Source organism: Ursus arctos, unplaced genomic scaffold, assembly GCF_023065955.2.
Source record: "Ursus arctos isolate Adak ecotype North America unplaced genomic scaffold, UrsArc2.0 scaffold_14, whole genome shotgun sequence".
Taxonomy (NCBI): Eukaryota; Metazoa; Chordata; class Mammalia; order Carnivora; family Ursidae; genus Ursus; species Ursus arctos.
In genome coordinates, this window is record NW_026622808.1 from 28,530,581 (window position 1) to 28,543,245 (window position 12,665).

General features: G+C 60.2%; 2 protein-coding genes across 3 annotated transcripts in view; one reads left to right on the plus strand and one right to left on the minus strand.

Moving 5' to 3' along the window:
• Positions 1 to 10,451, plus strand: part of UPF1 (UPF1 RNA helicase and ATPase) — a 36,358-nt gene extending 25,907 nt beyond the window's left edge. For both annotated transcript variants that reach the window (XM_026500564.4, XM_026500565.4), the window contains exons 16-24: positions 2,387 to 2,504; positions 2,809 to 2,965; positions 3,604 to 3,746; positions 4,915 to 5,089; positions 5,582 to 5,663; positions 7,045 to 7,206; positions 7,340 to 7,557; positions 7,902 to 8,024; positions 8,572 to 10,451. In XM_026500564.4, coding sequence (XP_026356349.1) covers positions 2,387 to 2,504; positions 2,809 to 2,965; positions 3,604 to 3,746; positions 4,915 to 5,089; positions 5,582 to 5,663; positions 7,045 to 7,206; positions 7,340 to 7,557; positions 7,902 to 8,021 — 1,175 coding nt within the window. In that variant the 3' untranslated portion in view covers positions 8,022 to 8,024; positions 8,572 to 10,451. The remainder of the gene's footprint in view (positions 1 to 2,386; positions 2,505 to 2,808; positions 2,966 to 3,603; positions 3,747 to 4,914; positions 5,090 to 5,581; positions 5,664 to 7,044; positions 7,207 to 7,339; positions 7,558 to 7,901; positions 8,025 to 8,571) is intronic.
• Positions 10,452 to 10,829: 378 nt separating this feature from the next.
• On the minus strand, positions 10,830 to 12,631 carry GDF1 (growth differentiation factor 1). Its single transcript, XM_026500566.4, has 2 exons — positions 12,293 to 12,631; positions 10,830 to 11,656 (listed from the first exon to the last, which is right to left on the minus strand). The coding sequence occupies exons 1-2, from the start codon at positions 12,615 to 12,617 to the stop codon at positions 10,878 to 10,880; spliced, it is 1,104 nt and encodes a 367-aa protein (XP_026356351.1). The 5' UTR covers positions 12,618 to 12,631; the 3' UTR covers positions 10,830 to 10,877.
• Positions 12,632 to 12,665: the final 34 nt, after the last annotated feature.

The following is a 12,665-nucleotide window of genomic DNA, read 5'->3' on the forward strand; positions in this document are numbered from 1 at the left end:
AGGGTCACCTCCTGTCCAGCTTTGGTCTGGAACCAGGCAGAATCCCACGGTTGTACAACGGGAAAGTTAGAAAACACTCTTCCCTTTTCCAACTACGTGCATCTGCGAGGCCTGCTTGTCCTACTGCAAGGGCTGACGGGAGACTGAGCACAGAAGCAGAGTCAGCCACATCGCGAACTGAGTTGCAGAACCTCAAGAGCTACATATTTTAGTGGAAAATACTATTTTTCGTTTTAAAAAAAAAAATGTTTTTGCTGATATGTTTATTTTGAAAGGAATTCATGAATACTTTGTTTCTAGGTTTTAAAATACAGTAAATGTCAGTAGATAGAAACTACGGAAACGGTAGCTGCTTGGATTCCTCAACTTTTTCGGGTATATAAGGGGTCCTGAGACTGGCATTCTTAATGTCTGGTTAATGCCAGCAGCCTGCCATGCCGGCCTTGTGCAGCCCGCCGTCCAGGGGAGACAGGCTGAGTGCGCGCCTGGCCCGGCCGTGTAGCCACGGGGCCGGCAGTCCTGGGATTTGATGGCACTGTGATAGCATCCCTGTGACGCTTAGAACGTTGCTGGTCCGTTGGGTGCAAGGGTAGGAAAGGCCAGGCCACAAGGAGCTTGGCTAAGTTGGGAAAGCCCCCGCTTAGCACCGATTCTGACCCTTACTGGCCCTGCTCTGTCTGCCTCCCTGGCGGCGGCTCTGGGGGACAGGGGGTGGTCATGGTGGCGGCTCCCTGCCGTGTCTCTGCGCCCGGCGCATGGTCAGCACCCAGGAAGTACATACGTATACATGTATTTTTTCATTCAAAGATTTACTTATTTTAGAGTGCGCGCGCACGCAGAGCAGGAGGGGCAGGGAGAGGGAAGAGAGACTCTGAAGCAGGTTCTGTGCTGAGCGCAGAGCCCAATGTGGGGCTTGATCTCACCACCCTGAGAGCCCAACCTGAGCGGACGCTTAATTGTGCCACCTAGGCACCCAGAGTACATTTTTTTTAATTCTTCACTGAAGTGGAAATAAGTGCCCAGATCCTAAGTGTTTAGCTTGGTGAGTCTTCTCTAAGTGAACATACCTGCATAATTAGTATCTGAACCCAGGACACAACCCGACCAGCTCCCAGGGGCCCCCTTGAGCCCTGAGGTGGCTCCTGGCCAAGGCAGTGCTAGCACACACCCGGACCCAGTCTTGGGGTGGCCTGACATTAGCTGTGGGAGGAGCATTTGCACCACAGGGGCGCCTGGGTGGCTCAGTCGTTAAGCGTCTGCCTTCGGCTCAGAGCGTGATCTCGGAGTCCTGGGATTGAGCCCCACATCGGGCTCCAGCCCCATGTCGGGCTCCCTGCTCCACTGGGAACCTGCTTCTTCCTCTCCCACTCCCCCTGTTTGTGTTCCCTCTCTCGCTGGCTGTCTCTCTCTCTCTGTCAAATAAATAAAATCTTTAAAAAAAAAAAAAAAGCATTTGCACTACAGAACTTGGTGGGTGTTACAGACCAGCCCCGCCCCCACCACCCCCAGTGGTCAAACGTTTGTTAGCAGGCCCCTGGGCTAATGTGCTACTGAGCTAACCAGTTGGCTAGTGTCCTTGCTAGAAGGATGGAGATGGACGTGGTCTCTTTCTCAGCTTGACGTAAAGTGGGTCATTGATGTTAAGCTGTTTTGATGCAAAAATGCCGTTTTTCTCCTGCTGGTCTGTTGATTCGATGCAGCTCCAAAATTCCCAAAGGGGTTAGTGGGGCGTGTGAATGGATGAGCTAATTTTTTAAATTATAAGGAAGCGCACAGGGCCCAGAAGAGCCAAGATGAGCATGAAGAGCCCAGTGGAGGGGGTGGCTCACACGACCAGATGTCCCGAGGTACTGTAGACCTGCAGTTGCCAGGACAGTGTGGGCACGGTGCCCAAGGTAGGATCAGAGGCAGACCCACCGTCCATAGGCTTTGTTTTGTGACAGGATGAGATTGACTCAATAGTGTCATCCACAAAAGCCAGTTGGAGAGACTTACGGGTCCTTTAAGGCACTGCAGTAAAGCTTCTAGAAGAAAACAGAATATCTTTGTGACCCTGGGGTAGGCAGAGATTTCTTAAACAGGCCACAGAAAGTGCCATCCGGTGAGAGAATGTTCGGTGAGCGAGCCAGCCTTGTGCACACTCAGCGGGGTGTCGGTACGCACAGCTTCACTTCATCCGGGGCATTTTGGGGCCATGGACCCGCTCTGGCGGCCTCGGCCTCGTTGACGAGGGTCTCTTGGCCAAAGCCCGCTGCTGACTGCTCTAGCACGGGCCTCTGCCTGTGATGGCATGGTCTCTGCGTTGCTCCATCTGCACTCAGTCGAGATGGGCTGTGGCTTTTTTCTCTAATGGGAAGTCTTGCCTCTTTTCCCTCCCCGGTGACAGCGGACCGAGTGAAGAAGGGATTTGACTTCCAGTGGCCCCAACCTGATAAGCCGATGTTCTTCTACGTGACCCAGGGCCAAGAGGAGATCGCCAGCTCAGGCACCTCCTACCTGAACAGGTAAGCAGAGACTCGCCCTCCTCGTCCTCATTCTCTGTGCACCTGGGAACCAACAGCGCATGTCCGCCTCGCGTCTTCAGTGTGCGTGCTTGTACCGAGCAGATACTGCTAAGCCCGCGTGGGAGCCTCTCCCATCCCCCGTGACTCCCTCGGTAAACGACGGGGAGCCCGGCTGTGGGCGCGGCGGGCAAGGCCGTCTCAGGGCTGCCCCGGAGGGGGAGCCGGCCCCGCACCTCCCACAGCCTCCAGCCTGGGTCTCTGGCCTGCGGGGGCAACCCAGGAACTGAAAGGCGGGTTTTCTTAGGACGGAGGCTGCCAATGTGGAGAAGATCACCACGAAGTTGCTGAAGGCGGGCGCCAAGCCTGACCAGATCGGCATCATCACCCCGTACGAGGGCCAGCGCTCCTACCTGGTGCAGTACATGCAGTTCAGCGGCTCCCTGCACACCAAGCTCTACCAGGTGCGCGGCCCACCGGGACCCCCGCCTTGACCTGACCACCTGGCCAGCGGCCTGTGACCCGGCACCGTTCTGGGAGGGCACGTGTTCCTTCAGGTTCTTCTCAGGATAGTTTTCAGGGCAAAACCGAAAAATAATTCCAAGTTGAACCGTACGGTGCGAGTACGTGCCAGCCTTACAGCGGATGTTACGTAGTCATGAAAATGCCGTCCGCATCTGTATTGCGGCCTGGATGACACGTCCAGGCTGTGTGTGCTGAAGGGTGCAGGACAATGTAACTCTTTCTCTCCACGGAAATGAGCCAGATGCAAAGTAGCAACTGAGCGATAGTGACAGGTGGTCTCTGTTTTGTTAACTTGGGCACAGTCTGAGGTCTTCTGTGGCAAGCACGTGTGCTTTTATTATTGGGAAACAGAGTGCCACGGTTAAAAAGACAACAGAAGCACAGGAAGGCCAGGAGAGTGGGGCTGGGGACCGTGAAGGCCCAGTGGAAGCAGGTCCAGCCAGAGGGGCAGCGAGCAGGTGGCTGGCGCCGGGGGCTCTGCAGGCTTCAGGTCCCAGGCTGCTTGGTGGGATTGGACAGTCATCTCAACACCGTTCCCGCAGCCAGCTGGCTGACTGTGACCATGTGTCCCTTGTAGGAGGTGGAGATCGCCAGCGTAGATGCATTCCAGGGGCGAGAGAAGGACTTCATCATCCTTTCCTGTGTGCGAGCTAACGAGCACCAAGGCATCGGATTTTTAAACGACCCCAGACGGCTTAATGTGGCCCTGACCAGAGCGAGGTATGGAGGACTGCGTCCCATTGTGCCTTGCTGGTAGCAGGTGCCTCCCCTCCTGCCGTGGGAGTTCTTCGGAGGGACTTTTCCCTTAGAGTCTGGAGCTGGGAGGGTCCGCCCGAGAGCTGCTCCCTGCCTGGTTCGCCTCTGTGTCCGGTTCTTCTGGCACCGCAGCTGAACCTTGGGCTGCACACAGGGCAGGCCCGGGCTTCGCCAGCGCCAGGGGTCAGAGCACTCCCAGGCAGCGGTTCAGAAAGAATGCCTCCCCATGAGATGCCTTTGTTTCATGTCCTGGTGGGTTTCTGTGGCCTCAGTTTCGTGGGAAGGGTCATCTAGGCCCTTTTGACCTGAGATCAAAACCCACTAGTGCCGATTGTGTCCCTGCTGAGACATTTAATCCCAAAACTTACCTTTTGGTCTTGTTTACCTTTTTGGCCCTAGAATGTATTGTTTTTTGAAATAACGATGATAGCAGAGGGGACCCAGAGAATAAGGTGGCCTTTTGTCACCCTTGAGTGAAACCAGACCGCAGCTGCTCCCATACCAGCCGGAAGTCGGCTTGCTTCACACTTTGCTTCCTTCCCCCGTCAGGACATGGCGGTGGTTATCTGACCCTCCCCCGCTCAGGGTGCTGTCTTGTTTGGTGGCCAAAACTGGGGCAAGGGGGTCCTGAGACAGCTGGGTGGGGTGAGCGTCCACCAGAGAAGCCAGTCCCTGGCTTGGTCGTTGAGGTCTGTGCCCTGGTCTGTTGGGGTTCCTGAGGCCACGGAGCCTGCTGGGACTGCGGCTGACCTCCCAGGAGGCCTACCTGTGGCCGCGAACAAGGAGACTCGTCTGAGCTCCTCTGCTCATGGAGGAGTTTTGATGTCTGGGCTCCTCGGAAATTGTCTGCAGATACTCCCAGTGAGCTGTGGGCAGCTTGTGTGGTGGGCTCCAGTGCCAGGTCACGGTGACCCGTGGTGTGTCCGTCTGTTCCCGGTGCTCGTGGTGGGCGCTGTCATAGGCAGGCCAGGCGTCTGGGCGGGGAGGTAGATGGGGTGCCAGGAGAGCGGCCTGTCCCCTTGGATATGGATTTTGAGTTTTTGTTCAGTCTTGCTTCGTTGCGTTACGTGGTGGTCCGCTCACCATGCAGAGCCCCACCCAAACACCGTGGTTTTGTGCCCACACCTTGCAGGTATGGGGTCATTATTGTGGGCAACCCAAAGGCCCTGTCCAAGCAGCCGCTCTGGAACCATCTGCTGAACTACTACAAGGAGCAGAAGGTGCTGGTGGAGGGGCCCCTGAACAACCTGCGGGAGAGCCTCATGCAGTTCAGCAAGCCCAGGAAGCTGGTCAACACCATCAACCCGGTGAGCAGCGGCGGCCAGGGAGGCGTGGAGGAGCACAGGGCCAGGCTTGCGTTCCCGGCACGTGGCAGTGGGCGACGGCGGACAGGAGCTGAGGGCAGGCACGTGTGTCCGTGTGTACAGGAGTGGTCGTGCTGGCCTGTGGTCACAGAGCTCCCCCGTCCCACGTCTCCAAGCTTTTCGACTTGGCCTTTTGGGATGTGAAGTCATGGGTGGCCCTGGGAGTTTGACATAGGCAGTTAGGAAACCCTGTGAACCAGGGTGCTCTGGGGGACCTAGGAGCTGTGGTGCTGCGTGAGGTGAAGCCCGAAGACCAGAACCGTTCAGCATCAAAGGCCAGGTCCGTGGAGGAGGGGCGGGCGAGACCCAGAGCCCACCAGTCAGCAAGCCTCAGGGTCAGCCTAGGTGTGGCCTTGAAGGTGGCCAGGCTCTCAGATCTTGAGAGAGTTCTTGTGTCGAGGTGATAAATTCCTCACCTATCTGAACCCTTTGCAGGGAGCCCGCTTCATGACAACAGCCATGTATGATGCTCGGGAGGCCATTATCCCAGGATCAGTCTATGATCGGAGTAGCCAGGGTGAGTCTGCTCTGTGGGGGACCACACCGGCCCTGTGGGTGTTGGTCATTCCCACGCCTGCAGCTTTCAGCCCTGTCACTCCTGGGGTGACCTCCCAAGCCTCTGTCCACAGAAACCTGCCTGACAGAGTTCCTTCTCACCCTCCCTTGTCTAAAATCAAAGAATTGGCCTTTGTCAGTGTCTAAATACAAATTTTTTTAACTATCACAGCTCTGCTTGTGGCGGTTTGCAAGCAAATCCTGTAGCTCTGCCTGTTTGCTCCTGGGCCCCAGGCCTTGGTGCTCCCTGCCCACCCTGCCCTTTGCTCGCCCACTCAGTGGGAAGGCCACCCCTGCAGCTCCTCCAGGCCGCCCACAGTCTCGGTTCCGGTTTCACCGGCTGCCCATTTCCGCTTGCTCTCTCAGACCGCTGTTCTGTGTGGGGTCTCTGTCCCGAGGCTGAGCCTTCCCGCTGCGGTGTGCAACACTTCCTCTTGCCTGAGCCAGTGTCCGGATGGTTCCCATTCATCCCCCTAGGTCCCTGCCTCCTGGGACCGTGCCCCGCACCAGCCTCTACAGAGGGTGACTGGCTCACCCAGGTGCGTGGTGCCACACGCCCACATTGTACACTGAGCTTCGTCCCCTGTGGGCTCACCGGCCATCCTGGGCCAGGTGCCCCCCAGCAGTTCCTCTCACGTGTGAAGCGGGCAGGCCCCCTTTCCTTGCTTGCCCGGTATTCTCCAGGTTGTTGGGCTCAAGTGACACATCTCGTTGCCACACCCAGTGAGTTGCTGTGTAGGGTGCTCTGGGCCCGTCTTTCAGCCTTGAGCTCACCATGGGCTCAGCGAAGGCGCTTGGCCCTTGGGGGCAGACCAGAAGGCTGTGCTGTCGTGCCTTGGCCCCTCTGACTTCCCAGCCCCTGGGGCAGCTCTGTGCGGATTGGGATATGCATAGCCCGGGGGGTGCCTGGGGGCCTTCATTTCCAGTGGGATGCCTTGGTCTGTCCACTCAGGTGTTTTCTTGCTTTTGGTGGTAATGGTGGCAGGGGGGTGTGGGTAATGTGAGTATAAAATTTTCCCTACGAAGAACATTTTTTTTTTTTCAGTTGGAAATGCAACGTAGCTTCAATCTTTTGGATGCTTGTAGGCCAGGGATTCTCCAAATCCCCTGGGAGAAAAGCCTTGTTCCCGGAAGCCAGACCCAGGGAGGCTGTCACAAGTGGGGGTCGAGTTGTGAGATCTGTATCACTCTGGTGGCTTCGCTGTTGGGCTGCACCGAGAAACTCTGTGACAGAGCAGCGGCAGGACGAGAGTGACGTTCCAGCCGTTCCAGCTGCCATTCGTGGGGCAGGCAGGCTCAGCGGATATGGCGGTGACGCCTGCCGTCCACCTTGTGTCTTGCAGGCCGGCCCTCAAACATGTACTTCCAGACCCACGACCAGATCGGCATGATCAGTGCAGGCCCCAGCCACGTGGCTGCCATGAACATTCCCATCCCCTTCAACCTGGTCATGCCCCCCATGCCACCGCCAGGGTATTTTGGACAAGCAAACGGGCCAGCCGCAGGTGAGCGCCGGGCGGCAGCACGTCGGAAAAAGCACACTGGTGTTGGAGTTTGTTCACATCTGGGCTTCGAGCAGTTGGGCTTGTCGGTTGGGTGCAGATCTCCTTCAAGGAACCCTGGACTGCTGTCTTTCAGGCCGGGGTACCCCAAAAGGCAAGACTGGTCGTGGGGGGCGCCAGAAGAACCGCTTTGGGCTCCCTGGACCCAGCCAGACGAATCTTCCCAACAGCCAGGCCAGCCAGGACGTGGCGTCGCAGCCGTTCTCCCAGGGCGCCCTGACCCAGGGCTACATCTCCATGAGCCAGCCCTCCCAGATGAGCCAGCCTGGCCTCTCCCAGCCCGAGCTGTCCCAGGTGAGTGGCGGCAGGGCGGGCAGGACGGCTGGGGGCGCCCTCCGCCTGTGCTGACCCCACACACTCAGCCCTGAAGACCTGAGTGGGGCTCCGCGTGGCCTCCTACGTCGGTCCCCCCTCAGCAGGGAGACAGGGGGTCTAAAGCCGTACATTCCCCATGCGCTCGTAGGCAGATGGCCTGGGGTGACCTGTGTCCGATGGTGAGGTGACCAGTGTGGGTCTCCTGCCACTTTAGGCTTCAGAACTGGGTTTTCCAGAGCCTTCTCTGGGGCAGGTTCTCGAGGCTGGAAGGATGTGAGCACATCCTCCAAGTGGCTGCTTATCTCCCCGACTTTGTTTTTCAGGACAGTTACCTTGGCGATGAGTTTAAGTCACAGATTGATGTGGCGCTGTCGCAAGACTCCACGTACCAAGGGGAGCGGGCATACCAGCACGGCGGAGTGACAGGGCTGTCCCAGTACTAGAAGGCAAGCCGACCCCTGCAGGAGGTCTTTATCGGGATCTGGACCTGATGGGAAATCAGGGAAACGTGTGGTAGGGGTCTCAAGTCCCCAAGAGGCCAGCTTGTCCTGTGGCCTGTCACTGTGGCCCCCTGTGCATCTGCTCGCGGTGGCAGGGGGTAGGAGCGTCACGAACACCTCCCTGCACGGCGGGCCTTTCCTGAGAGAGTCCTGGGACTTCGTGAGGAAGGGGTGGATGTGGGAGTCCTGGCCCCAGCTACGCGGGGCACCTCTGCACGTGGGGTTTTGGGGTGCCGTTTCCCCTGAATGTGGCATGACCAGAGCTGGGTGAGCCGGGCCCAGGTCCCCTGCCTGTGTGTGTGCTGGGTGAGTGGGGTGGTAGTGCCTCTGGCAGAAGGGCCCTCCTTCTCTTTGGGTGGGGAGACACTAGTCTGGGCACCGGCTAGCCTCCGAGGTCCCATTTCACAGGCACACAGTCAGTGGGGGGAGGAGCCCTGCACCTTCGGGTGGCCAAGCTGCTCTGATGGCCCCTTGCCCTCCTCCCTCCCTGCAGGTGGCAGCGGAAGAGCTAAGCTATGTGGCTTAGTCCATCAGCATCTTATTCTGGGTAATAAAAAATAAAAATAAATGGATACCTGTTTTCCACTGCTAAAACTGAAGCACCACTGTGAGCAACAGGAGAGGGAGAGGAGCACCCGAGGGAGAGAGGAGCCCGAGACAGAGCGAGCGCCCACTGCTGGCCCGCGGCGGCGAGGAGAAGGAGAAGGGAGAGCGGGAGGCGGGCGGCCTCGGAGGACCGCCCGCCAGCGAGCCCTGCCAGCCCCGCTCGCCAAGGAGGCCCAGCGCTCGCCGCGTCCACACCTGGGTCTGCGACCAGGGCGGAGGGAAGAAGACCCTCGTCTCAGAGTAGCCCTTTCCTCTGTTCTTTTCTTTCTGTTTCTCTTTTATTGAAAGGGGACTACGTTTTAGCAGGAAAAACTTCACATTTCTGTGCCGAGCAGGCTCCTTGCCGGGGCAGCCGTGCCGGGAGAGCCCCGAGGAGGTGTGGGTTCTGTCCCCGCCAGCTCTGAAACTGCCCTGGGCATGCTGCCTGTGTTCTAAGAGGGTTTCATTTAAAGAAAACACGGTTTGGGGTTTTTCTGTTTGTTTTTTAAAGATTCTTTCAAAGGACTACTGAAAAGTATACTTTCCTGAGTTTGTCTCTCAAATCTTAGTGGTGGACCTGGGAGATGCGAGAAGCTTCCAGAAACGAAGTTTAAACAAGCCAACACATCTCAAGATTAGGATCAACACCTGTGACGGGATCGAGAGGAGGATTTTTGTTTTCAGTTTTAGCTTCCAGCGGCTTCTCCCTGCACGTCAGGGCGGTGAGAGAGCACGGTCTCGTCCCGGGCCAGGCAGCCCCACGGTCTCCGCTGGACTCTGAGAAGCGAAGCGCTTCCCACACGAGGCGGATTCATGCCCCCCCCCCACCCCAGGATGGGCCTCGGGCAGGACTGGCTGTGAGGCCAGAGGGTGGGCAGGTGGCTATTCCCCGGCCAGAGGCTTCTTCCCCAGGGTCCTTCCTGAGGATTTGGTGGAAGACAGCAGCCAAGAGGACCCATCCCCAGGGAGGCACCCAGTCCCTGTGGCTCGTTGGACACGCCAGGTGCCCCACCTACCTTGTTCTTGACCCCACCCTCCAAGTTGGGAGACCGTCTACCTGTGGGTACAGCTGTGATGCGGTGGGGTGATTTCTGCTTTTTTTGGGAAAAGGAGTAAGTTTCAGAAATAAGTTGGTTCTACGCCGAAGGGGCTTGGAGCAGCTTGTCACGTCAGCTGGTCGAGGGGGTTTGTGTCTGGTGGGGTCTGGGCCACGACTCAGAGGTTATTGTACCTGGGAGAGCCACCCCCAGCTCCTTGCACATCACGGTGGGGTAGTAGTCTCCCTGACAACCGCCTATTTGGGGACTGTCCCCTGCCTACCCAGGCCCTGGTGACCCTGACACCCCCCCCCCCCCAAGCTTCCCCGTCCCTGTGAGGCTGACACTGGTCCTTATCAAAGCCTCCAGATTCCAGCTCGTACTTGGGAGACGGGGACACGCAGGGACACACAGGCCACCTTCCTTCTGGCAAGGCCTCTTATTTATTACCATTGCTGTAGGGCTTTCGGTTTCCCCCTTCTTTTGATAGGCCACGTAGAGGCATAGAGTTTGGATAGGTTTCCGCTGACCCCTTGTGCGACACACCCCGCGGGCAGCACCTGCGCCCACCCCCGTCCCGTTCTGTTCCCTGGAACGCTTTGCCTCTGCCGCACGCTGTTTGCTTTGTTCCCCGCTTCACAGCAGCAGTTACTGTTTTCCAGATGGAGCATCTGTACCGAGGCAATGTAACTTTTGATTTTTGGTCGATTTGTTTTCAGCTCTATTGTCACCAATAAAATCTTAATAAACAGCTCTTGTGTTCCCACCGGGGCAGGTGAACTGCAGGGAGGTGGCAGAGCACTGGTCTGGGGCCTGGCTGGTTGGGAGCCTTGGGGTCACCTGACGGCAAAGCGGAGAATGGCCAGATCTGCATGGCCTGGACTGGGGGCGGGGGTGACCTCGGCCCCTACAGCCGGCGGTACCCGGGCCTGCTGTGGACGGCTAGCTCCCAGGCTCTTTGGGGAGCTCAGCTGTTGGGCTCCCTGGAGAAAGGGATCCCCAGGACCTCAGCCCTGGGAGACCTGGGCAGGTGGCGTCACTGAGGGTCACTGTCCCACCACCCTGGCAGTGGGTGCTGATGGAGGCGGCTGCTTCCTTTCCCACCCCCAGGCGACCAGACTGGAGACAGGGGAACGGACCACGCAGTGTTTATTGTTTGGGCCCCCGTCTGGCTCCGTCAGCGGCAGCCACACTCGTCCACCACCATGTCCTCGTAATGCCGCAGTACCACGTTGTCGCTGTTGTCGAAGAAGAGCACGGAGATGGGCGACAGGCGCGCGGGCACGCAGCAGGGCAGGCCGCCGGCGCCGGGGGCAGCCGCGTGCATGAGTGCGCGCAGCACGGCGTGGTTGAGCGGGGGCGTCCCGCCGGGGCCCGACAGCGTGGCGGGCAGCGCGCACTGGCCCTGGCAGTAGTTGGCCAGGAAGCCACGCGGCGCGATGACCCAGCGGTGCCAACCCACCTCGCGGAAGCTCACGTAGAGCCGCCTCGTGCGACACGTACCCCCGGGGCTGCCGCCCACGGCGGGCTCGGCTTCACGCCGCAGCCGGGCCAGTGGGTGGCACAGGCGCGGGTCGAGGGTTACCAGCAGCAGCGAGGCCTCGGCCAGGTGCGCGCAGGCAGCGGGGACCCGGGGGCGCAGGGCAAGCGCCAGGCGGAGGCTGCGCGGCGCCGACGCGTTGCGGGGCCAGGCGGCGCCCAGCAGCTCAGCTCGCACTGGCGTTCCCAGGGTGGGCACCGCCTGACGGAGCAGCACCGGCCCGGCGCCCTCGCCCTCTGCCGCCTGCGTTATGCTCAGCTCCCAGCCGGCCGGCACCTCCGCCGCCGCAAAGCGCAGCTCCAGGCGGGCTCGGCTCGGGCGCTCTGCGGGTTCCACAGCCGACAGGTCGAAGACGACGGTCCACTCAGGGCACTGCCCCGCGGCCCGTGCGGGCTCCGGGGGCCGGGTGGGCGCACCTGGGGAGGCAGTGAGAGGGCTGGGCTCGCGTCGCGTCCCCGCGCCCCGCCTGGCCTGCCCGCGAGGGGGTTTCTGTTGCAGACCGGGAAAGGTGAGCGCCTGGGGCTGGGGGCGCCAACTGTTAGAAGGCGTCAAATGGTGTGAAGTGGCGCGCGGGGGGCGGGGAGTATGGGAGTGGGGGCAGGGCATCGTTTGCAAGTAAGAGGAGGCCCGGCCTGGTGCAGGGCGGCCTGCCCGCCGGACCTAGGCAGGGCGAGAGATGAACAGATGCCTGGGGGCCGTGGGGAAGCGATGCTGGCTGGAGAGGTGGTATCTGCAGGAAAGGCATCAAATGGTGTGAAACAGCGGGGGAAAGGAGGGGAGAATGGGGGCAGGGCTTCAGCTGCAAGCTGGGGGCCTTGCCCGGTGCAAGGGAGCCTGGCCTTGGGACCACTCCAACCGGTCTCCGCAGGTGCCCACGGGGACGAGCCAATGGAGTGCGGAGGTCCAGGCTGCTCGTGGGCTGGACGGGACGGGCGGGCGGGGACATTCAGAGCTGCTCTGGCTTCCCCCACGCGGCCCTGGAGGCTCGTGGCGGGGCGCACAGCGGGGTCTCAGCCTCCCCGACACACGCCCCCAGCGCAGGCCCCACTCACCGCGGTCCGGGATGTGGCGCACGATGTTTCCGGCGACCCCCAGCTCCTCCACGTGGCACGGTCTCAGGGTGGTCCCCTGGGGCGTCCGCCGCGGGCCCACCCTGGCCTCCTGGGGGTCCCGGTGGCGGAAGAGGCGCCACATGACTGGAGGTACGGGCCGGGGCGTGGGGGCGCCCCGGTGCACGTTAGGCAGCCAGAGAGCCTGGAGCAGGGCGGCGGCGGGGCCCGGGGGCGCTGGGGCGCGGGCTGGGGGCGGTGAGGGCAGCAGCAGGGCCAGGAGGAGGAAAAGGACGCGGCGGCCAGGACGTCGGCGCGGGGGTGGCATCTTCCTCGCTGGCGGCGGCCGGACGAGTGCTCAGGGGCCGCCGGGCAC